Source organism: Macaca mulatta, chromosome 7, assembly GCF_049350105.2.
Source record: "Macaca mulatta isolate MMU2019108-1 chromosome 7, T2T-MMU8v2.0, whole genome shotgun sequence".
Lineage (NCBI taxonomy): Eukaryota > Metazoa > Chordata > Mammalia > Primates > Cercopithecidae > Macaca > Macaca mulatta.
The window spans coordinates 22,463,427-22,487,380 of record NC_133412.1 but is presented as its reverse complement, the minus strand read 5'-3'; the positions used below and the strand labels follow the sequence as shown (position 1 = coordinate 22,487,380).

Below are 23,954 nucleotides of genomic sequence, written 5' to 3'. Positions count from 1 at the left end.
TGCAGCTTCTGAGAGGGGTAAAGTGGGGTGTGTAGTTAAGAAGCAGAGGGCAGAGGAGAGCAGGGGAGCTGTCACCCTCTGAATGCTGACAGCACATGGGCTGGGCTTCTGCCCTGCGCATTCCAGCGCCCCTGACTCACCTGCCAGGCCCAGAGAAACGAGCAGGGACCTGCCACCAGGTCCAGGCTGGTGTGAAAGGACCCGTGTGAGGACCTGAGGGTTTGTTGCTGGGGCCAACCTGGCCCACCAGCCCTGCCTTGCCACCACTCCTCCTCTTCCTCTTGAGAGCTGAGCCAGTTCCACTTGTGCCCCACCCAACATGCCCTTCCCTCTCCCAGCCCAATAAGGCTGCAAGTGCTGGGATCCTCTGTAAGAAGGAATGGGTTTTTTTATCCCCTCCAACCTTGCCTGGAGGAACTCCCAGAAGCAAATCCTATGTGGAGCACCCCTAACTGAGGGAAGGAGTATTTGTAAACCAGGCAGGATCCTGGAGGCATCTGCAAACCAGTTCTGTCCTTCAGGGTCTAGGATATTTTGATACCACCCCACCCACCACCAACCCCAGGTTTCAAACCAACTTGTACCTGCCCAGTTCAGGGAAGCCAAGAACAAAGGCAGAGGAGAAAGGCACAGATGGGTACCATGACAAGGAAGAAGGGGCCATGGGTTGGTGGGAAGAGGGGGCACTCACCTTCTTACAGCACACTTGGCAGCTGACAGATGACTTGAAGACCAGGTCTTTGAGGATGGAGGCAAAAGGGGTGACCCCAATGCCCCCTCCCACTAGCACTGACACCTCAAACTTATGCCACTCCTGGTGGCCCTCTCCAAATGGTCCATCAAGGTACAGCTGTAGGGAGGGGCGTGGGTTTGAGTTAAGCTTGGCCACCACCGGAGATTGGAAGCCAGAAATGAGAGAAAGGGAAAGGCAGATACGTATATGGAGTGAGGGGAAGAGGAGGGTTTGTGGTATTATCTGGAACAACCAGTCTCTAGATGCACAGAGGGGAGGAACAGAGCGGGGAGTCTAGTGCTGGCGGACCAAGGCCTTCAAAGGGGATATGGAAGCATGTGGCACATCTGGCCCTGGGTCTGGTACCTTTGGGTATCTGGCACATCTGTCACCCGTCGGGGCTGAGTAGATCTCCCTGAGGCGAGTGGTCCAGGGCCCTGCCGCCCGGATGTGCAGGCTGAGCGTGTCCTCATGGGGTGCAGAGGTCAGTGTGAAGGGGTGGTACTCGGTGGTCCCCAGAGCCAGGCAAGCGATCCGCACCCACTGCCCTGACTTGTACTCAAAGCCCTGGGGCCGCTGGAACTGCAGGTGGGTCACTCCTGGGGAGGGACGGTGGGTGAGAGGCTGCTGCCCTGAACCCAGCAACAATGTGGCCTCCAGAGAGCTCCCCACCCCAGCCTCAGCTCTGCTTCTGGAATATGACAAGGGAGGCCTCCCCCATCAGAAGCTCACCCTGTGGAGGGCCAGGCAGCACTGGGGCTGAGGGTCAGCTGGGCAAGGGGCAGCCTGGCCTGAGCTTCTCTGCTCTCTGTGATGAGAGAGGCTCAGGTCCTCTGGCAAACAGCTCTTCCTTCTTTCCTTCCTTCCTTCCTTCCTCCCTCCCTCCTTCCCTCCCTTCCTTCCTTCCCTTTTTATTTTCTGGAGTCTTGCATCTTGCTCTGTCGCCAGGCTGGAGTGCAGCAGTGCGATCTCAGCCTCTCGGGTTCAACTGATTCTCCTGCCTCAGCCTCCCAAGTAGCTGGGACTACAGGTGTGCACCACCACACCCAGCTAATTTTTGTATTTTTCTTTTTTGTAGTAGAGACAGGGTTTCGCTATGTGGGCCAGGATGGTCTCAATCTCTTGACCTCGTGATCCACCTGCCTTGGCCTCCCAAAGTGCTGGGATGACAGGCGTGAGCCACTGCGCCTGGCCCCTACCAGCTCCTTTGTCCCTGCCACCCAAGGCCCCTGCCAGCTCCACTGGGCCCGAACAGAAGACTGTGTGGTCTAGACTCTGCCTCGTCAGTTCCCTCAGTGCCACCAAACTGATCTCCTGCCAGGCTAGTACCTGAGGGCAGCAGCTCCGCCTTCACCACGCTGATCTCCACCTTCTTCCGGCTCAGGCTCACCAGCTTGTCACCCCCATAGATGATTGCTGGGACCAGGAAGAAGATGTGGAAACGGGGCAGCTGGATCAGAGCAAAGCTACCATGGATGATGAGCTGGATGGAGGAAAGAGCTCTGCTGAGACCTAGCGACACCCACAGCAGAGTATGGGGCCAGCTGAGGCCTCAGACCCTGCATCCTTCCCCGCTGGCATATCCAGCCCCCACCTCACCATGTACCATGCTCCTTCTAGGTTGCAAAACCTCACCATTCCCAACTCCATCCTCCGTAGCATTCCATGAGGAATGAGAGTGTTTTCTAGCTCCCTGACACCACCTTAGACCAAGTGATGTCACCTGTCACCTGGACTCACGCAGGAGCCTTCCAGTGGAAGGAGGTTTTCCACTGGTCTTGCCTCACTATAATTCCTGTCTCTTCAAGGCAGCCAGTGTGACTTTTAAAAGTTCATTTTATCCTGTTCATCCCCAGCTTTAAAAGCTTTGGTGGCCTTCCCATTGCACTACAAGGCCTCGCAAGTACTCTGACTTCTGCCTGCCAGCCATTCTCCCCTCCCTGTTCCTCAAACATGGCAAGTCCTTTCTGCTTCAGGACCTTTGCATCTCCTACCTGGAATGCCCTTCTCCTGGTTCTTCCCATGGCTTGCTCCATCTCATTTTTCAGGTCTCAGTAGAAACATCACCTCCTCAGGCCTCCCCTCAGTCCTCTCTACCACATCTGCCTGTTAACTCTCTTAGTGCATGCATTGTCATCCACAGTACTTTCGTTTTTGTGGAGTCGGGGGGACAGAGTCTCGTTCTGTCACCCAGGCTGGAGTGCAATGGCATGATCTTGGCTCACTGCAACCTCCACCTCCCAGGCTCAAGAGATTCTCCTGCCTCAGCCTCCCGAGTAACTGGGATTATAGGCACCCGCCACCATACCCGGATAATTTTTGTATTTTTAGTAGAGATGGGGTTTCACCATGTTGGCCAGGCTGGTCTCGAACTCCTGACCTCAAATGATCCGCCCACCTCAGCCTCCCAAAGTGCTGGGATTACAGGTGTGAGCCACCGCACCCGGCCAACAGTACTTTTGCTTGCTCATTCATTTACATGTTTACTGTCGTTTTCCCCACTGGACTGAAGGGGTAGGGACTGTTGCCATTATAAGCTCCTAGCAGTTTCTGCCTGGCATATGATAGGCACTCAATAACTGTTGGGGAAAGGCGCTTCCCCAGTTACCCTCTCCTTTTTCAGGATAAGAATACCTAAGTTGTCTCCCTTTTCCATGTAATAACTGACCAGTATCATCCAGCTCTGGTCCTTTCCCTAATAAGTTTGTCTAACATGGTCAGACACTACTTGGCCACATCGTTCCCACTTGCTTGCTCCTGAGTCTGGCTCAGTCTGACTTCTGCCTCCACCTCTCCTTAGGACCTTCCCACTGAGGGCCCAGCAGCCCCACAAATGGCTAAACTTCAAGGTATCCTTTCAGGCCATGTTGGCTCCTACTCTTGGAAGCCTGAGGCACTAGTGACCACCTCCTTCTCGCCGCTTCTGCGACAATGCTCTACTGGTTCTCCCACTTTGGGCTACTCGCTTTCCATCTCCTCCACTGGCTTCATTCCTACTGCCACCCCCAGTCATGGGTGTTGCCCAAGCCTGGTTTTGTCACCCTCTGCTCATTTCTATGCTCTGCCATGTGGTGTGGCCTCTCAGCTGAGCCACAGCCCCTCAGTTTCAACTGCCACCACCGCATGATCACCAGCAGCATGTCCTGCCACCATCTAATGCCCTATGGCCATCCACAGCCAGGCCTGTCCCCTCTGTCTCCTGAATATCCTATCACCATTTCCACTTCTGCCTGTGTTCATGCCCTTCCTTTTACCTGGATTGCTCTTCATTTTCCACTCTGCCCTGTCAAAGCTTAGCTTATCTCTCCCAGACTCTTGGCCCAAGTCCAATCTTCTCCTCAAAGTCTTCCCTAGCCAATTTAGCCCAAGTGAAACTCCCTTCAATGAACTCCTATAACTTACTGTTTGGAACACTCCACTCAGCAATTAATCCTTTATCAAGTGTTCATTTTGATCACTTCATGCATATGCCACTTTTTGTCACAGCAAATCCTAAGTTGCTAAGGAAGGGATTAGAGTCTCCCTTCTGTTGCTGGGCCCTATAGGCCCTACTAGACCCTCAACAGATAGTTTCTTTTTTGTTTTTTAGTTTTTTTTCTCTTTTTTTTTTTTTTTGAGATGGAGTCTCACTGTCACCCAGGCTGGAGTGCAGTGGTGTGATCTTGGCTCACTGCAATATCCACCTCCCTGGTTCAAGCACCTCCCCTGCCTCAGCCTCCCTAGTAGCTGGGATTACAGGCGCATGCCACCATGCCAGGCTAATTTTTCTATAGAGGGGGTTTCACCATTTTGGCCAAACTGGTCTCCAACTCCTGATCTCAGGCAATCCACCCTCCTCGGCCTCCCAAAGTTCTGGGATTACAGGCATGAGCCATAGCACCCGGCCAACAGATAGCTTTTAAACTGAACTCTGGTTTGCATTCAGGAGTTCCCTTCCCCCAGCTAAGTCTTCCTGGATTCTTGAACCTTTCCCTACAAGACTAACTTAAACCTCTCTGAGCTCTTCTTTGAACTGGCTCTTCCTTCCCCAAGTTCACTGTTTCATTATGGAGCCCACACCCACCCTCAAGGCTTTCTGTGCATCCAAACAGGCTGAGCACAATGGTAGGGTGACGTCATGCTGCTCTGTTTCTACACCCTATTTTGTGCTGGCTTTCCTTTTAAACCACAAAGCTGCTGCAGATTTCTTGTTGGCTGGTGGGATGGGGTGGCGGCTCAGCCAGCTCAGCCTCTGATGTGCTAGCCCTGCCCTCTCCTGCCTGGATCAGAAGCCTGGCCATCCTTCCCCAGGGTCTAGTCTATCCTGGGGTCCTTTACTTGTAATTTCTCTTTCTGCTTGAAGTCAAGTGGTCACACCTGGGACAAGTGGGAACAAAGAGGGTGCTTTTGCCCTGATCTCCCTGAGATGAGATTGTCCCAAACTGCTGGCGAGGACAGCCTAGCATAGAGGCCTCCACCTTTCTTTTTTCCTTTTTTCTTTTTTCCTTTTTTTAAACGGGGTCTCCATCTGTCGCCCAGGCTAGAGTGTAATGGCAAGATCTCGGCTCACTGCAACCTTCGCCTCCTGGGTTCAAGCGATTCATGCCTCAGCCTCCTGAGTAGCTGCGACTATAGGCATGTGCCACCACACTCAGCTACTTTTTGTATTTTTAGTAGAGATGAGGTTTCGCCATGTTGGCCAGGCTGGTCTTGAGTTCCTGGCCTCAGGTGATCCACCCGCCTTGGCATCCCAAAGTGCTGGGATTACAGATGTGAGCCACCACGCCCGGCCACACCCTTCAAGCCCCTGACTTTCCTGCTGGCAGGAAGAGTGGCTTGGAATCCTAGTGATGCCTATACCCCAGGACAAATCAGAAAGGGCTCTGGGTCTTAGGGAGCCCTCCTGGCCACTCTTCTGGATCTCTCATCTGGTTCAAAGTAGCTGCTTTATCACCAGGAACAAGAACATCATTTCCACCCCCAACAGAAGCAGTAGCCGAGAATGCTAGGGCTCCACTCATTATTAGGAAGCGGAGGAGAGAGGGTAAATTAGTCACAGCTTCCCAAGAAAGAGATGTTTCTTAGGAAATACACATCATCAGTTCTAGGAAGCGTCCTAAGCCAAGGCTAAATAGTCATCTTCAGAACTGTGAAATGCTGAGCCACAGGCAAGATGAAACAGACCCTCCTATCTGTCAGTGAAGACAGAACTGCACCTGAGAGAAGGCAGGTCAGACAGCAGGAGCCAACCTGACCGAGGCCATGGTGCAGTGTCTCTTTGTCTTGGCACAAAGGAGAGCCCTGTGTGCAGTTCTGCTGCAGGGAAGAGCTGGAGCCTTGGGACTTGGTTTAGCTTCTAAGTGAGGCCCTCAGAATACCCTTTGGGGAAATGCCTCTGTTCATGAGGAAGGCAGACAAGCAGAGCCACAACACAGGGACACAGAATCAGCCCGAGAACTAACCAGCTAAGCAGCCAATGAGAAACCCAGGGGAGGGTGAAGGGAACATGAGAAGGGAGACAACAAGGAGAGAGAGAGAGGCAGGAGCCAAGGTTAAGGAGAAGGAAAGGGGATAGGTAGAGTCTTAAAAATCCATTTGATCGGCCTGGTGCGGTGGCTCACACCTGTAATCCCAGAGCTTTGGGAGGCTGAGGCGGGCGGATCACAAGGTCAGGAGGTCAAGACCAGCCTGGCCAACATGGTGAAACCCCATCTCTATTAGATACAAAAATTAGTTGGGCGTGGTGGTGCGTGCCTGTAGTCCCAGCTACTCGGGAAGCTGAGGCAGGAGAATTGCTTGAACCCGGAAGGCGGAGGTTGCAGTGAGCCGAGATCATGCCATTGCACTCCAGCCTGAGTGACAGGGCGAGACTCTGTCTCAAAAAAAAAAAAAATTTTTTTTTTTCATTTGATCAACAATCCAACTGAAGTCATTTTGAACAAGCTTATATACTGTACAGGTGTCACTTAGCGGGTGTGACTAATACCCCAAAAAACAGGATCAGAACAAAAGTGGCAGAACCCATTTAAGATAAGTTTCTTCAAAAAGGATGATGCTCTCTTGGGTGCAGGTAGTCCACCCAGGAGCCAAAACCAGCCACCCAAAGTGGGGAAAGACTAGCTGGGCAGAAGTGATGTGGAAGTGTCTACGAGGAATGGAGATCAGTCTGGCAGGGCTGCTGCTGCAAAACCTGTCCCAGGGAGCCGACCTTCCAAGTGCTGCATATTGGGGTCATCCTACTGGAGAGCCCTGTACTATCATCTCCACCTTCAAAGAGAGATGTTGAGAAGTGAAGAAGATGCTTCAAATAACTTGAAATAGAACGAATGTCCCAGCCCTCCTTGCTTCCCTGGAAATGTCCTGCCCATACCCTCCTGGCCTGGCTCACAGCCAAAAGCCCTCACCAGGACGTAGAGCAGGATGTAGAGGTGGTGGGTCAGCCAGAAGCCCCGGAAACTGCGGCGGCGGAAATGGTGGGAGGCGAAGACATACATGATGGCCAGGACCAGGAGCAGCACAACCCCTGTGAGGCCTGCAACGTGAACACAGGATGGAAGGTGGAGGATCAGTGCCTTGAAAGGGGACTGTTCTGGGGCTTCCAAGGTCCCCTTTCCACTCCACTGCCCAGGTTGGGGTAAGAATGTCCCAGCATTCTCCTCTGGTTCTCTCCCCTACACCACTGATCACAGGTACCTTTCATTTCAGCAGACATTATTCACTTTTCATAGCCTTTGTCACCATGATTTTTTTTTTTTTTTTTTTTTTGAGATGGAGTCTCACTCTGTCACCCAGGCTGGAGTGCATTGGTGCAATGTTGGCTCACTGCAACCTCTGCCTCCTAGGTTCAAATGATTCTTCTGCCTCAGCCTCCTGAGTAGCTGGGACTACAGGTGTGCACCACCATGCCCAGCTAATTTTTTTTTATTTTTAGTAGAGACAGGGTTTTGCCATGTTGGCCAGGTTCGTCTTGAACTCCTGGCCTCAGGTGATCCACTCACCTTGGCCTCCCAAAGTGCTTGGATTACAGGTGTGAGCCACCACACCCAGCCAATCTTTCACCCATGTCATTATTTGTTTTTTGTCTGTCACTTTCCTGACTCTCAGGTTCTCAAGAACAAGGAACAGGCTAAGCTAGTTTGCCACTGAATCCTAGTGCCTAGTGCAGGGGCCTGGCACACCGTGGGCCCTATATAAAATTGTGCTGGGCCGGGCACGGTGGCTCTAGCCTGTAATCCCAGCACTTTGGGAGGCCGAGACGGGTGGATCACGAGGTCAGGAGATCGAGACCATCCTGGCTAACACGGTGAAACCCTGTCTCTACTAAAAAATACAAAAAAAAAAAAAAAAAACTAGCCGGGCACCCGCCACCTCACCAGTAGTCCCAGCTACTCGGGAGGCTGAGTCAGGAGAATGGCGTAAACCTGGGAGGCGGAGCTTGCCGTGAGCTGAGATCAGGCCACTGCACTCCAGCCCGGGCGACAGAGTGAGACTCCGTCTCAAAAAAAATAAATAAATAAAAATAAATAAATAAATAAATAAATAAATAAATAAATAAATTTGTGCTGAATGAATGGATGCACAGCGTGTCCACTGTGGGCCCTCTGGGCCAAACAATGGAAATAGCAGGCCCTGCCCTCATCGAGTCGAGGTTTGGTCCTTGTCCCCTGCACCACTCTTCATTGGCTGCCACAGCACACAACATGAGCACTGGCACTGTTAGTGACTGGGCAGGACAACACTGTCCCTGCTCATCACCAGGGTCCCCAAATACAACCCAGAGTTGGTGGGAGGCCCCTCCTCTCCCAGGGGATCCAGGCCATGGGTATACAGGGGGATAATACTGGAGCCAGGGCAAGATAGAGAGGACAGAGAATGGTCCCTCAAGTGATCAAGGAGGAGAGAGGCAGAAGTTAAGAAGATTAGAGTCCTGAAGTATAAAAAAGTAAAGGTTAAGAAGGGATCTAACCAAAGCCTATAAAGTCCTAAAAGGAGAGGAGAGCATAAACACAGCCTTATCCACTAAATCTCAGTGTGCAGGAATTAGCAAGCACCCTCTGAAGTTCAAAGCAGATCATTTTAGGATTAAAAAAAAAACACCCATGCCGTGTTTCACAGAGAGAAGCCAGTATAGAAATTGTGTTACTTCAAGGAAAGAACAGAGTGAAAACATAAATAGGTTCAGGAGAGTTTGAATAGATTCACAGCTAATAGCTCTAAGATGGGTGATTATAGGGAGTTAGGAATATCCCCCAAGCGCTCTTTTCAAGGCATACTGGGTAGGCACCTCTGTCTGACTTGACAAAGAGCCCGCTCCCTCCCCCATGTAGCTGGGGCACAGTACTCCTCAAAGCTACTGTTATGGTATGTGTGTGTACTGGGGGAAGAGGTAGCCACTCGTATTCCACTGGAACTAGTCCAGAGTAGGAGATATTTCTCCCACTAACCCTACTAGAGGAGGAAATAGCCCAAAGTAGGAGCAGGAATCCAGCTGAGCTCCTGGGAGGAGGACTGGAATGCAGAGTAGCCTAAGTCTCTTGCCACCAAGTAGTGTCGTCAGGCCAGAGGGCAGAGCCTGGGTCACCAGAAGAGCTGAGTGAGTGAACCTGGGCTGCTCTGGGGTGCAGAGAACCCAGAGCCTTGAGCTCACAGTCAGGTCCAGAAATTCATGGATCAAGGAGAGTTCTCACCTGGTACGGTCTGGAAGAACCACCAGTAATACTTCTGGGGGAACTCAGACCTGTGTGGAAGGGACAGCAAAGAGAGACCTTGAGAGGAGATCTCTTTTTTTTTTTTTTTTTTTTTGTTTTGTTTTGTTTTGTTTTGAGGCAGAGTCTTGCTCTGTCACCCAGGTTGGAGTGCAGTGGCATGATTTCGGCTCACTGCAACCTCCACCTCCTGGGTTCAAGCCATTCTCCTACCTCAGCCTCCCCAGTAGCTGGGTTACAGGCACACACCACCACGCCTAGCTAATAAAAGGAGATCTCTGGGTCTTCCAGATGGGACCCTTCAGGGGAGGCACCCCAACTCAGACACCAGTCTCTCCTGCTGACTTAGCATTAGGGGCTCAAGCTGGTCACTCTCTGTCCTGTAACCCAGAAGGTGACACTCTGCTCTGGAGCCAGAGAATTTGTTTCTTTCCACCCAAAAGGAATCCTCCCCATTACACACACACACACACACACGCACACACACACACTTACCCATCATCATGGAAGAGGCCAGGAAAGAGGCAGGAGAGGACGCTGAGGGGGCTGATGGAGAACAGGTACACATTCACCACATGGCCCACACTGTGTAAGACTAAGGAAGAGCAGACCGTGTGGTGAGCTTGGGGCAGCCCAGGGTGGGTGCTCACTCATTCAGCCCAAGGTGGAGGACGCTGGCCAGAGTGGGGGGCCTGAAGAAGCACCTAGGAGTCTCGACCTCTGACCTTTTTTTTTTTTTTTTTAGATGGAGTCTCGCTCTGTCACCCAGGCTGGAGTGCAATGGTGTAATCTCAGCTCACTGCAACCTCTGCCTCCCAGGTTCAAGCGATTCTCCTGCCTCAGCCTCCTGAGTAGCTGGGATTACCGGCATGCGCCACCACACCCAGCTAATTTTTGTATTTTTAGTAGAGACGGGGTTTCACCATGCTGGCCAGGCTGGTCTCGAACTCCTGACCTCAAATGATCTGCCTGCCTCGGCTTCCCAAAGTGCTGGGATTACAGGCATGAGCCACCATGCTGGCCCGGACTTCTGACCTCTAAACAATCTCCTGGCCCTCCCCAACACCCCAGAGACACACCATGCACACAACCATGTGAGTCTGGAATTCCAGCATTAGAAGTTCCCTCCTTTGCTGTCTCTCATAGAGTCATGCTTTAAAACATAAAAATTGGGAGAAATGACACATTATGCACACTCATTCCGGGGTGTTAGGAACTTGTCAGCTGAGGCTGCTGAGGTGCCCTGGAAAGTGTGGGAAGAGGCACTTGGCAGTGACCAGTGACAGGCTCCCGGGCTTACTTCACACCCTGGCCCAGGCCAACTCCATCCTGATGGAGAAGGACGTTAAAGGTGAGTGCCAGCAGAGAGGGGGTCTCTCAGAGGAGGGGAAGCCAGCGGGGACTGGAGGCCCTGGAGAGCCTCCCCAGGCCTTGCCTGTGAGGACGATGGCGGTGGAGGCAATGAGGCGATGAAAGTCCACAGCGGCGTCGAAGGGCACGTAGCGGTTGAGGAAGGTTTCTCGCAGGAAGGTGATGAGGTTGCGGCACATGGTGAGCAGGATGTAGGAGAACATGAAGGAGATGCTGGCTGCCGTGCCCCGCGACAGGATGATTCCCACGCGGGTGGTGTCCGTGATGCCCGTGTGGTGTGCGGCAAAGGCGTAGTCTGTGGAGGGGGCCCAGGCAGGCAAGCGAGGGGCAGTGCAGAGGAGAGCGAGCTGGTTAGGGAGGTCATCAGCGGTAGGCCCTGGCCGGCTGCCACTCACAACAGGCCTCCCCTTCACAGTCTTCACTCAAACAGGCTCCACTTACCCCACCCAGGGCTGGCACTTACCGCAGGCCTTGCCCCGGGGCTGTCGGTCACTCACAGTAGGCCCCACCCCCAGGGCGATCACTCATTGCAAGCCTAGGGAAAGGGCTTGTGGTAAGTGAAGTCACTCACAGTAGGCCCTCTCCAGGAAAAGCCCCCCAGCGATGGCGTAGAACACGGCCACGCAGCCGATGTGGCGCCGGTAGTTCTCAATGAAGCGCTTGAACTGTTGCACCGTCTGGTGGAGACGGCTGCGTTGGAACTTCTCTCGGTGCGCCTCAGTGAACAGCAAGGGCTGGAATGACGTTACCCTGGGAGACAGGAAGCCTTAGCCCTTGGCACCTACCATCGGACCCAACGCTAGTGGGGCCCCGCTTCACGGAGGGGAGCCGCCCAGAAGCGAGGGAAGCCGAGTGAGCCTTGTGGAAGTAGGATTTAGACCTCACCGTATCAGGCTATATCACATTGCATAAGCAAGCTGGCAGTGGAGGGATGGCCCGGAGTGGTCATATCTTCCCAGGGGATGCACTCCATCTACCCATGTTCGTTCACACTCAGTCTCTCTCCTTCCAGTCTGTCGCTCCCACCTCCCACCCAGCACCCATATTCAGCCTTTACTAGAGACTCAAAGGACACCTCTTCCATGAAGGCATCTCTGACCTCCCTGGCAGAGGTGAGTGCTTCCTTGAGTTCCAAAGGCCCTCGCTCTTCCCACTATTCGAACAGTCATCAGTGGGACATTGAAATGATCAGTGTAGCAGACTATCTCCTTAGATTGTGATGTTCTTGGGCAAGGACTATTCACCCTGCCTCTACCCACGATGTTTAGCACAGTGCCTGGTACCAAGGAAAGGATGTTTGTAAGCTGAAGGAATGGATGCACTGCCTGGCTTAAGGGGAAGAGCAGACGTACTTCTTGCCAAACCTCCGCCGAATCTCCTGGGGAGGGTCTGTGTCCGTGGGGCACTGCAGTCTCTGAGGTGTCAACTCCGTCTCTATGTCGCCGTGGGAACAGTGGGCACTCACTCTGGGAGAGGGACTACGACAAGAATGGTAAGAGATAGGATGCTGGCTATCTCAACCACTCATTCCTCTGCTGTCCTGGTCTGCCACCAAACCCATTCTGCTGAGGAAGGATCAGAGCTGTCAGCAAGGGGATAGCAGGATTTCCACAGACACCTACAGACAGAATGAGTCAGATCTTGGGGGTCCTCACTAAGGCTGTTGCATATGCCTTTACCCTTCACAAGGGCATCTGGGCCAGGCCGTAACTGACAGCGGAAATCCAGCAGGCTTTCTGCTTGCTCCGGCACGGGGCTGTGTCTGCCTAGAGAAAGGGGTGCCTTTTTCTAATTTGTTTGAAGGTGCTGCATGGGCTAGCAGTGGCCCTGATCCCAACCATTCAGGGGAGAGAAATGGCAACTCCCCAACTCCCCGCTCCGACATTCCCAGATGGGGGCTCACCAGATCGTCTCCTGGCTGATGTAGGAGGCTCGCCGGCAGAGGTCCTTGATGACTTCAGGCACCTCCACCCCTGCAAAGCAGAGCCGGGCTAGGGAGCAGCTCAGGGTCCAGAGCCCAGGAGGGCCTGGCTCAAATGGACGGCACTCCTACCATCCCATGTTCAGACACAGGAGACAGTCCCAGACCGATGGAGGCCCTGCCTTTGGGTGCCCCAACCTCAGCCCTTGTCCCCAGTGGGAGCTGGACCCAGCCATAGGTGGGCAGGGAGAAGGCCTGAAAGAAAGTTGGTCAGGCAGCCTTCCCTAAAGAGTGTCTCTCATCAGTCCCACTTCTGGGACTATGGGGTAGAGTTCAGGAACTGTATATAACCTGCCCTCTGAGCCTGCTCTGCTATCAATATTCGGCTTCAGATCCTCCAGCTTAAAACCTCCAAGAGTTACATGTAGAATCTAGGTGGTAGGTATACGGGAGATCATACTGCAGTTGTTTTACTTTTCTGCGTTTGAAAATGTTCATCATAAACTATGCAGGAGAAAAGCTCTCCCAGGAGTCACCCCATTGTTCCTGTCTAGGCTGAGCACTGAAGGCAGGGCAGGACTAAGCTGCAAAGCCAAGTTCTTACAGGAGGCCTGGGAATCTCTGGGTTTCTTCCAAGTGCTGAACCAAGCCTGAGGATGACCCTGGTCTATAGCTGAGGTCAAAAGAAAGTAAGCTGAACTATATTAAAATTAAATCAGAATTTTTTTTTTTTTTTTTTGAGACGGAGTCTCGCTGTGTCTCCCAGGCTGGAGTGCAGTGGCGTGATCTCGGCTCACTGCAAGCTCCGCCTCCCAGGTTCACGCCATTCTCCCGCCTCAGCCTCCCAAGTAGCTGAGACTACAGGCGCCCGCCACCACGCCCGGCTAGTTTTTTTTGTATTTTTAGTAGAGACGGGGTTTCACCATGTTAGCCAGGATAGTCTCGATCTCCTGACCTCGTGATCCACCTGCCTCGGCCTCCCAAAGTGCTGGGATTACAGGCTTGAGCCACCGCGCCCGGCCAAATCAGAATGTTTTAAACAAAGTGTTAATGCCTGTACTCTCAAATGTTCCACAAACAGCAAATGTGGTGAAATGGTAACAAATGTGGTGAAATGGTAACAAATGTGGTGAAATGGTAACAAATAGGTGAAAAGTGAAGGAACATCTCTTTTTTTGAGACAGAATCTCTGTTGCCCAGGTTGGAGTGCAGTGGCATAATCTTTGCTCACTGCAACCTCTGCCTCCTGGTTCAAGCGATTCTTGTGCCTCAGCCTCTGAAGTACTTAAGACTACAGGTGTGTGCCACCACACCTGGGTAATTTTTGTATTTTTTTTTTTTTTATAGAGATGGGGTTTCATCATGTTGGCCAGGCTGGTCTTGAACTCCTGACCTCAAGTGATCCTCCCGCTTTGGCCTCCCAAAGTGCTGGGATTACAGGCGTGAGCTATTGCACCTGGCCCTTTTTTCCTTTTCTTTAGTTTTAAAATCTTTCAAAAAAAAAAAAAAATCTGGACTCAACAACAATTAAAAGAAAACAATACTCAGTGCTAATCTTCCTCAATCCCCAAGCCTGGTCTTACCCTCAATCCCAGGTGTTGGATGTCCCTGGGACTCTGTGGTGTGGGCTCCCTTCCATGTACCTTCCTTGTCCCTGCCCTCAGGCTCAGGTGCCTGCTGCCCTGGCTGCCTGGGAAAGGTAAAAAGCTGCAGAATCAGGAGTGCTGGCTTCCCTCTCTTCCAGCTCTCCTTACTCCCAGGGGGAAGCCCTGACCAGAGGCTCATCTGTGTCTTGTCTAACTTGCCCCTCTTCCCTGTGGAGGCTGCTCAGCCTACCCCTTCTCATAATTCTGGGAGGGGCTTGGTTTGGTCTCAACATGCCCCAGTGAGAGTTCTAAGATGAGAAGATACCATAACAGCTCAGAGCAGGCCACAGACAGACCCTCCTGCCTGCTGCTTGCCCCTTCCTCACTCTAACTCTAGCCCCCACCCACTTGAATCAGACATAGGTGGGGCAGGAAGTAGGGGGAAGGACAACAGAACCGGGTCTTCATGTACTCAGCAAACATTTACTAAGCACTCAGCCAGAAGATATAGCAGCAAAAAAAACCCCAAGAGATACCACCCCACCCCCACAACCAGACACCCCAGCTGAAGGGAGTATGGCCTGGGTAGGGCTGTCACAGGGAGACAGTCTCCCCCTACCCTGGGCACCAGGCACAGGGGGCTTTGGCAGGGAGCCAGGGGAAGCAGAGTTCCAACCACCATTCCCTACCCTATCCTGACCCTGCCCGCCCCACCAGCAGAGCTGCATTATGACTTTCACTGGCCCTAGGCACTTTCACCTTTGTGGGCCCTTTCCTCCTAATAAAAAATAAAAATACTTTCAAATTACATTGTATAATTATGTTGATATAAAGAAAACTACAATCCAGATTGGATCCATTATTCTATATCACTACATTCATTTTTTCCCTTCCGATTTTAATGGAAGTTAAAACATTTCTGTGGACTCCTAAAAGTATGTGGGCATTGTGCCTACTATGCCTAACCAATGAGTCAGTGCTGCCTACCAGGCTGCCCCACCTTTGACACAGAGCTGCGTGAAGCGGAGCTCGCTGTTGTGGTCCCGCAGCATGAAGTGAAAATCCTCCCACGTCAGCTCCTCCTTGTCCTGGAATCCCGACTCCCGGAACATGGACTCCACCACCTCAGCCAGCTGGGCCTTGGACAGGCAGTTGTTGGAGATCTCGATGAAGGATCTGGGGTTGGGGGAGAGGAACCATCAGGCTCTGACTGGGGCCTGTGATCCAGACACAGGACATAATGACTCCATCGCACCAAACTGTCTGTGCCCACATGGAGGGGCCCCGACTGGCCACATCCCAAACCCCCTGCTAGTTGGAACAGCCTCTGGTTACATGGGTAAGGAGGAGGCCTCTGCCTTCCTTGGCCCTTCTGCTCTCTCCTTCAGGTCCCACCTCTTTGCCCTGGCGTCCCTGCCCTGGCCCATTCTCCTGGCTGTCCCAGAGAACCAACCTCAGCATCCTGATGAACTCATCCTTGGAAATGAGGCCATTCCCATCAAAGTCGTACATGCGGAACATAAGGCGAGACTTTTCCTCAGGAGAGCCTGGGAGAGGGAGGACTCCATAAGGAGAGCCCCCACCTGCCTGCCTGAACCCCCAGGCTGGCCAGAAGGGGTCTCACACCAGTGTGATGACCCACTGCTGGACACAGTAATGGTCGCTCTGCTTCCTGACCTCTGCCTGGGCACTCCTGGGCATCTGCCATGGCTGGAGACCTGGTCCCAGGGCTTCTCCACCTCCAACAGATCCAGTCCCTGTCCAGCCTCTCCTATCGTTCCCTCCTCCCTCACCTTTCATGAAGACCACCAGGATGTCCAGGAACTCTCGGAAGGACAGGTAGCCATTGCCATCCTTGTCAGCCAGAGAGAACATCGACTCCACAAACATGTCCTGGGGCTTGAGGCCCAGGGACTCGGCAAACTCGGCCCTGCTCAGCTCGCAGGTCAGGGCCTCCTGCACCTTCTGGGAGGAGTCCAGGGGTAGGGTCCCTGCGTCGGCCTGGTTGATGTCCAGCACCTGCACTTGGGCAGTAGCAGAGGGAGGGAGAGGAGACAAGGCTTCCTTGACTTGAAGTTCAGCTGAGCCCTGTAGGAGCCACCTTTTGAGGTGTCTGCCCAGGACCCCCTCTGCTAGGCGGCACTATGATGGTGCCTGAAGCCATGTTTGTTCTACAGAACCCTGACTCTCTGCCTTAGCTGACTGGACAGGGAGCTCACTTGGAATTAAGAAGTGTGAGGTCTGTCTTGACCTGAGCACAAGAAAGCTCAGAAAGTGTGGACCACTCTCTTCCTCCAAGTGCTCAGCCACTTAGAGACCAAGTAAGGCAGAGGCAGCCTAGGAGAGCCGTGGGCTCATTGGCTGACAGCTTTCCTTTTCTAGGTCCTCCCTTTGGAATTCCTGAGACATCTCTGTATTCTCAGAGTCAACTGACCCTTTGTCAATGCTAGCTTACTGGGGTTTCTCTTATTTATACATAAAATAGTTTTAACTAAGACAAGGCGTCTGCTGGGTTGAGGAAAAGCTGGGCTTGGAAAAGGGGAATTCTCATTGTGGCCATCCCCAGCCCACCCAGGGGCTGTCCCAGCATGAGAGAACAGACAGTGAGGAAGCAGGCAGGCCACGGGCCACAGTACCTGTCTTTCCTGCCTGTCAAGTGAGGTGCCTACTCCAAGTCTGGTGATGGTTTCATGAGGTAAACCTTATAGCTTCAAACAAGGTGCTGTAGTGGAAAGAGCCTAGGGCTGAAGGCAAGAGACCCGGGTTCATGTCCCTGTCTCTGTCACCTGCTTGGTGCATGACCTCAGGCAAGTCTCTTCGGTTGCCTGGGATTCATTTCCTCATCTGCTCTACTTATCTCACAGGTTTACTGTGAGAATCAACGAAAGTGGTTGTGTTGAAAATGTTCTGAAAGCTGAAATCACTGTGCAGATATGAGACACTGACAGCTACCCGCAGGATATATCAGCACCCTTCATGTCTCAGCACAGGGAGTTCCCATAACCCCAGTGGATCCTCAATGAGTGAAGACGCCCAGTCCTGCCTGGGCTCTGGTAAGAAGTCACCCAGCTGAGGGTCCCTCTGTTCTTGTACATATTCAAGTTCAACTTGTTTGTCCTCAAATGACTTTAAATCATGTTCCCGGTACAGAGTAAATGTCTGTTCAATGGATGCTTCCTTCATGAATCCTCTCCCCAGCCACATGACCCTGCTCTTTCTCCTCAAACATTAATTTTTTTGCTCTTCCATGGAGACCTCTGTTCAGTCCCTCCTGTTCCTTTCCTCTGAGCCAAAACTTCTCCAACTTTAAGTCCTTGCCAAATATAACCTCCATCATGACCTCGCAGCATGCCGAAGGCTCACTGTCTTCTCTGAGCTCCTGGATCGCTGATTTCCTGAATCACTTTTGTAACCTTCATTCTTTGCCAGTTATCTTCCTTTCTGTGCACGTTCTGTCTTCCCAGTGGGATGATAAGCTTCTTCAGTGGGAGAACCATGCTGTGTGTGTGTGTGTGTGTGTGTGTGTGTGTGTGTGTGTGTATATATGTATATATATATTTTTTTTAATTGAGATGGAGTCTCACTCTGTTGCCCAGGCTGGAGTGCGGTGGCGTGATCTCGGCTCACTGCAACCTCTGCCTCCCAGGTTTAAGTGATTCTCCTGCCTCAGCCTTCCTAGTAGCTGGGATTACAGGCACCCACCACCACACCTGGCTAATTTTTGTATTTTTAGTAGAGATGGGGTTTTGCCATGTTGGCCAGGCTGGTCTCAGACCCCGACCTCAAGTGATCCACCTGCCTCGCCTCCCAAAGTGCCAGGATTACAGGTGTGAGCTACCACACCTGACCATATTTATCTTTATCTACCACGTTTCTCCACTCCACTACCCTGCTCCCAGGCTGCCTTTATTTTTGTGCCAGCTGTGGACTCAAGTCTCTGAATTTTTGTCTTGTTTCTCTATATCCTCCCAATCTCTCTCAGAAGCCTGCAAGGTGGACATCAATGCCCCATGGAGGGCTCTGGCAGCTGCACTCCCCCAAGGAGGGGTGAACAATATCCCTCATGGTGCCCACACTGCCCTGGGGCTCTGCAGCCTTTGGGGCAGGCTGAGATGAGCGAGGATGGAAAGTCTGGGCAGCCCTGAGGAGAGCGATAAGCAACAAATGCAGAGAAGCCCATTCCTGGGCATCCCCCCACTGAAGCCTCGTAGCTGGAGGTGGGGTTCAGATGGGGGCGGGGCAACTCCTTATGATAAAGTCTGGTGATTCATCCAAAATTGCAATAAACTTGATTATTAGCTGAGAACTCTGGGCTCTGACTTCCCCTGGACTCACCTCATGGCCTCACACAGGTAAGGATGCCACCACAGCATAAGGATTGATCTGATCCCATGTACACACCTGGGAGAAAAGGTGCCTGAAAAAGGTCTCCAGGAGGTGGCTCCGCTGCTCCCGCGTCACAGCTCCTCTCATCAGCTCCTGCTCCCGCAGCTCCCACTCCCGGATGCTCAACCCGCTCTCCTTCAGAGCTGCCCGGAGGTTTTCCACCAGCGCCTGCCGCTCTTCCTCCGAGTTAAACAGCAGCACCTAAGGGGGCAGCCCGAGCAAAAGCAACCATTTGCCAAGGCCTCTTGAGGTTAGGCACTTTATGTGGATTATGTCAGAGGGGCCACTGGAGTGAGCTTGCAAAAGAGATATTGTATCTCCTTTTACAGAAGAGGAAAGGGGCTCAGTAGGGTTAAGTGACTTGCTCATAGGTGCAGAGTTTGCATTTAAAGGCATGTGTACAAGGACATTCTTCCCTCTGTTCCATACTGGAGAAGGGAGAGGAGGGCAGGGAGGCCAGAGGATGGAGGGGATCATGGGCCAGGCCTCTGATTTAGCTCTCCTCCAAAATCTCTAAAAATTCACTACATCCTGAGATAAGAGGACAGGGAAGAGGGCTTTGCTTCTTCCAAGGACACCCAGCTGGGACCTGACAGGTTGTCCTCAGAAAAGGAGGAGGCAGACTGTGGTTGCAAGAGTTAGGTGGAAACCATGGAAATTATGTCATCCAGCAGGCCCGGAGCAGGATAAATGTGTCCAAGTTTCTCTATCAGGTACTCCACCGGGGAACAAGAAGCCGGACTCCTGCACAGTAACTACCATTTCCTGCCTCCTGGCCCCGTGCTCCTTCCCCTCCCCCTGGCTGCCTCCCTGGCGTTGGCTGTGGACAAGGAGCCAGGTGCCAGCTGAGCAGTACCAGGTCATACTCCTTGGGGATCTTGAGCAGCAGAGTGCGGCGTCCACGATTGCTGGACAGGACAAGGTTGACCTGCTGTGGAGGCTGCAGCTGGATGGTGCGGAGCATGGTGAGCCTGCCGTCTACCACACGGATCTGCCCAGGCTGCAGGTGCACGAGCACGGGCCGGCAGGGCTCCTTGCGGCCTTGCCATTCCAAAGCTGGGGGGAGAGAGACAGGGCTTTGTCAGTTGGGATCCGCCAGAGGTACATTGGGAGGAAGAGGGCCAGCTCAGGGCTGAAATTAGATTGAGGCCTCCACAGTTCATTGTCCCCTTCTGGGGTACTGAGGGTCATTCCCTCCCTGAAAGCCTGGCTGTGCCTGTAGCCACATGAAAAGAATAGTAACTATCATTTCCTGAATGTTTTCTAAGTGCTCAATACTATACCAAGTGCTTTGCATGAACTATTTCATTTCATTATAAACCTGTGAGGTAGGTGCTATTATTATTCCTATCTTATGGATAAGAAAAAAAAAAAAAAAGGTTTAGAGAGATTCAAAAATCTGCCTAAGGCCCTATAGCCCATAGTGGTGGTAGAACCAAGATTCCAATTCCAGTCTGACTCTGGACCTTCATTAATCACTTCTCTGTTGCCTGGACTTCCAGCGTGAGATGCTACAAATCACCAGTTCCCAGGGAATCGTCAGTCATAGTAACCCTGTAAGATCTAGGCAGGGTTCAAAGACTCCTGCACGTGAGGAACTCCGGAGGCTGCAGGACTCCAGGTCCAACTTCTGCTTAATGCCACTGTGGTCTTGCCTACAGTCCTAGAAAAGGGAGGCCTTTTCCTGAGGCTGCTGGGGTGGAGGTGGGTAGCTGTAGTGCTGAGCCATGTCCTCCCTACCACCACCCTGGCCAGCCCTAGGCCTACCTTCCATGCCTCCCACGAGTTTCTCAGACACGATGCTCTGGCGGTCCTGGCCCTGGAGCCTCTTGAAATTTCTCATCCGGAGCCGGGCAACAATCCAGGCACTGAGCAGGCTCACTGGGAGGGCAGAGGCAGTAGGACGCTCAGGGAGAGGTGTGGCTCGGGGGGTTGGAAGCGGCTCCTTTCTCAGCTCCTTTCCTGGCAGTACCACCTATTGTCCCTACCCCCTAGGTCAGCTTGCTCAATTGTTTCAAATTGTGAAGGTCCCTGGGGGAAGCTGCTCTGTATCCCATGGGAGCTTTGGGTAGCATCTAAGATGCCCACGTTGCCTCCTCATATTCTACCACTCATGTCCCTTACTAGCCAGAGACTAAGTCCAGAGTCTTTGTGTCAGAGCCTAGACTCACCCCACCAGGCTGCTAGTTGACACACACAGCCTTGCCAAAGACTAAGCCCCAAGCCTCACTCCAGTGACTAGATCTGTCCCAGCCTTCCCTTCCTCCCTTCCTCCCTCCCTTCCTTCCTACCTTCCTTCCTCCCTCCCTCCCTCCCTCCCTTCCTTCTTCCTTTCCTCCCTCCCTCCCTCCCTTCTTCCCTCCCTCCCTCCATTCCTCCCTCCCTTCCTCTCTCTCTTTCTTTCCCTTCCTTCCTTCTTTCCCTCCCTCCTTTCCTCCTTTCCTCCTTTTCTTTTCTTTTTTTTCTGTTCTTTTCTTTTCTTCACAGAGTTTCCCTCTTGTTGCCCAGGCTGGACTGCAATGGTGCAATCTCAGCTCATTGCAACTGCAATGGTGTGATCTCAGCTCACTGCAACCTCTGCCTCCCGGATTCACTTGATTCTCCTACCTCAGCCCCCCGAGTAGCTGGGATTACAGGCATGCGCCACCATGCCCAGCTAATTTTGTATTTTTAGTAGAGACAGGGTTTCTCCATGTTGATCATGGCTGGTCTCGAACTCCCGACCTCAGGCGATCCGCCTGCCTTGGCCTCTGAAAGTGCTGGGATTACAGGCGTGAGCCACCGCGCCGGGCCTTAGCCCTTGTTCTTAAACAGGGATTTGCCTCTGACAGTCCTCTAGGCCCAGGCCTGCAAAAAGCTGTGGATTACAGATTCCCCCTGGCTCCTGACCAATGCTGGGCCCTGCGGGGAGTCCCAGGAAAACAGGGAGGCAATCCTCCCTGGAGCTGACTTCTCTGTAGGTCACACTTCTCTTGTCCCTTCCTCCTCTAGTGTTTCATTCTCCTACCCAGAGGGACCATGCTCTGCGTGGTTTGTTGTCATTAGTGGAACCACCCAAACTGCATCCCCTAGCTTGTATCCCTCACCCCACTCCACTCTGTCCATCATGTTACCCAAAGGGAAGCAGCAGAGGGTCCCGATGGTGACCCCGAAGCCAAATCCACTGCCCTCAAAATAGTCACGAACAATGGAGGGAGCACAGGCTGGCAGGCCTTCAGTGCTGAGCTGTCTTGGCTGCGGACAGGGGTCTCCTGGGGAGGCAGAGGAAGCCAGAGTCCTGGGTGCTGGGCCACAGGTGCTGGCACAGGATCACTGAGGAGGTTAGGGTGGCAGAAAGGGGGTGGGGGCACTCTGGGTAGCTGAGGGGAAGGGGCTTCCTTGGGTAACAAGTGGGGTAAAAAATGAATCCCAACCTCCATCTCTCCCTCACACACACAAGTGTATGTACAAACACACACACACACACACACACACACACACACACACACACACACACACAAACTCTTCCCTCACTGCTGTAGAGTTGGGATATCCTCACCGCACAGAGCCCTCCTAATATTATACCCAGCCCCAGCTCCATCTCAGCCGAATGTGAACCTCCTCACCAGCTCTCTCTGAGACTTGGTTCTGCCCTCACTCAGTACTTTCTGGAGTTGTGCAGAGGGGACCCTACACAGCTGCAGGTGGCGGCCCTGGCACCTGGAGTTCCCAAGGGCAGAACCACAGCTCACTCCCCTCTTGGAGCACAGAGGTTGACGTTTAGCCACACTGAGCCAAGCCCAGAGCTGAAGAGGGACGAGGCTCCAGACCCACCACTCCTCCAGTCACCCCTTGGCCACTCACCTTTATGCCAGACAAAGACACTGGGCTGCAGAGCACCGGGGTCAACGTTGATAACAGCGACCAGCACGTCCCGCAGGGTGGTATTTCGGATTTCTTCAATTTCCTTCTTGGAGAACAGCCTAAGTTGGAGAAAACAGAAGTCACTGGGATGGGAAGGGAATGCAGGCCTCCAGCAACCCCAGACCCAAGGAGCCAGGTGAGAAAAGAGACCCAGAGGTGTTGGGAAGGGGGCGGTGGGCTGGCTTGGAATCAAGGGCGCAAGGGGGCTGTCTAAGGCCAGGGAGAGGGTCTGCGGCCCAGGCTGAGGTAGAGCTTACCTTACCCTAGCAGGCCTTACCCATTCCTGGTGTTCTCAAACCAGTAGCGGTCACCATCCCGCAGCCGCACAAATTGGTCAAGAACGATGGTGCTGAACAGGGGTCCAGGGTCCCGGTGGCTCTCCAGGAGTCCCCCAGGGAGCAGCTCCAGCCAGGACAAGTCCTGCTTGTACAGGTCAGCTGTGGCCTCCAGTACCTGGAACCAAGAAGGGGCAGGAGTAACAGCAAGGACACGGCACCCACCCTCAGGCAAAGAGGTGGTTCGCAGGGATTAGCCCCAGGGATGATAATAATAAATGTCAGTAACAGCAACTCACTCCTCTATAGTGCTTATTATGCCCCAGGCACTGCTCTGAGTGCTTTACATAAGTGAACTCCATTATGGGAACCCTCTCACACATTCAGCTGCCTATTCTAGAAAGTAATAAAACAGCCAGCCAATCCCCATTCATAACTTGTTCTTGAAAAGGTATGAAAGTTGAAGGGACAAAACCAGAAGCGCAAAAGTTGAATGGCAGAATGATGTGTTATAAAAAGTTTCTATTCTTTAGAACTGAATTTTTTTTTAATCAAATGCCTGATTATATATTGCCTTTTAGAGACAGTTTTCAAAAACATATCACCAGCATTACCTGACCTTTACTTTAGTTTTTTTCTCCACAGTGTAAATAGCACTTGACCAGCTTAATTCCACTGAGGCCCATTTGAAGCTAAAGATTTGCTACTCTTGGTATGCCTGGTGATTCCTATCTATATATTGATTTTATAAAGTTTACGAGCCCCCATGCTCATATCACTTCTTTATTGGCCTTTCAAACCTCCACTTTCCAATAATTTTATAAAATGGTAAGGGCAAAATGCAATAGAGTAGGCACACAATTGTAGAAACACTGCTGTGTCAAGATGGTGAGGTGCCCCAGTCTGGTCTCTTGGCTAGCAGGCATGCCACCAGTCCAGGTGATAGCTCAGGGTGTAACAGCTGACTCCTGAAAGGCAGCTTAAACATCAGTGCAAGAAAGCACAGATTGTTCCTAAGTCAAGGACCTTCTATACCCACTCAGGAGGGTGGAGAGAACAGTAAATGAGATAGTGCCTATTAAGTGCCTGGCAAAC

At 52.5% G+C, this 23,954-nt stretch overlaps 1 protein-coding gene across 5 annotated transcripts in view; it reads right to left on the bottom strand.

Annotated features, from left to right (window-relative positions):
* The window catches only part of DUOX1 (dual oxidase 1), a 36,625-nt gene that overhangs the window by 2,141 nt on the left and 10,530 nt on the right, over positions 1–23,954 (bottom strand). For all 5 annotated transcript variants that reach the window (XM_077939315.1, XM_077939317.1, XM_077939314.1 and 2 more), the window contains 19 exons: positions 22,862–23,037; positions 22,525–22,643; positions 21,795–21,932; positions 20,449–20,562; positions 19,538–19,737; positions 18,697–18,882; positions 16,089–16,314; positions 15,749–15,842; positions 15,296–15,471; positions 12,692–12,761; positions 12,141–12,266; positions 11,360–11,538; positions 10,853–11,083; positions 9,913–10,012; positions 9,400–9,449; positions 7,117–7,244; positions 2,063–2,216; positions 1,100–1,332; positions 692–850 (listed from right to left, as the gene is read on the bottom strand). In XM_077939315.1, coding sequence (XP_077795441.1) covers positions 692–850; positions 1,100–1,332; positions 2,063–2,216; positions 7,117–7,244; positions 9,400–9,449; positions 9,913–10,012; positions 10,853–11,083; positions 11,360–11,538; positions 12,141–12,266; positions 12,692–12,761; positions 15,296–15,471; positions 15,749–15,842; positions 16,089–16,314; positions 18,697–18,882; positions 19,538–19,737; positions 20,449–20,562; positions 21,795–21,932; positions 22,525–22,643; positions 22,862–23,037 — 2,859 coding nt within the window. The remainder of the gene's footprint in view (positions 1–691; positions 851–1,099; positions 1,333–2,062; positions 2,217–7,116; positions 7,245–9,399; positions 9,450–9,912; positions 10,013–10,852; positions 11,084–11,359; positions 11,539–12,140; positions 12,267–12,691; positions 12,762–15,295; positions 15,472–15,748; positions 15,843–16,088; positions 16,315–18,696; positions 18,883–19,537; positions 19,738–20,448; positions 20,563–21,794; positions 21,933–22,524; positions 22,644–22,861; positions 23,038–23,954) is intronic.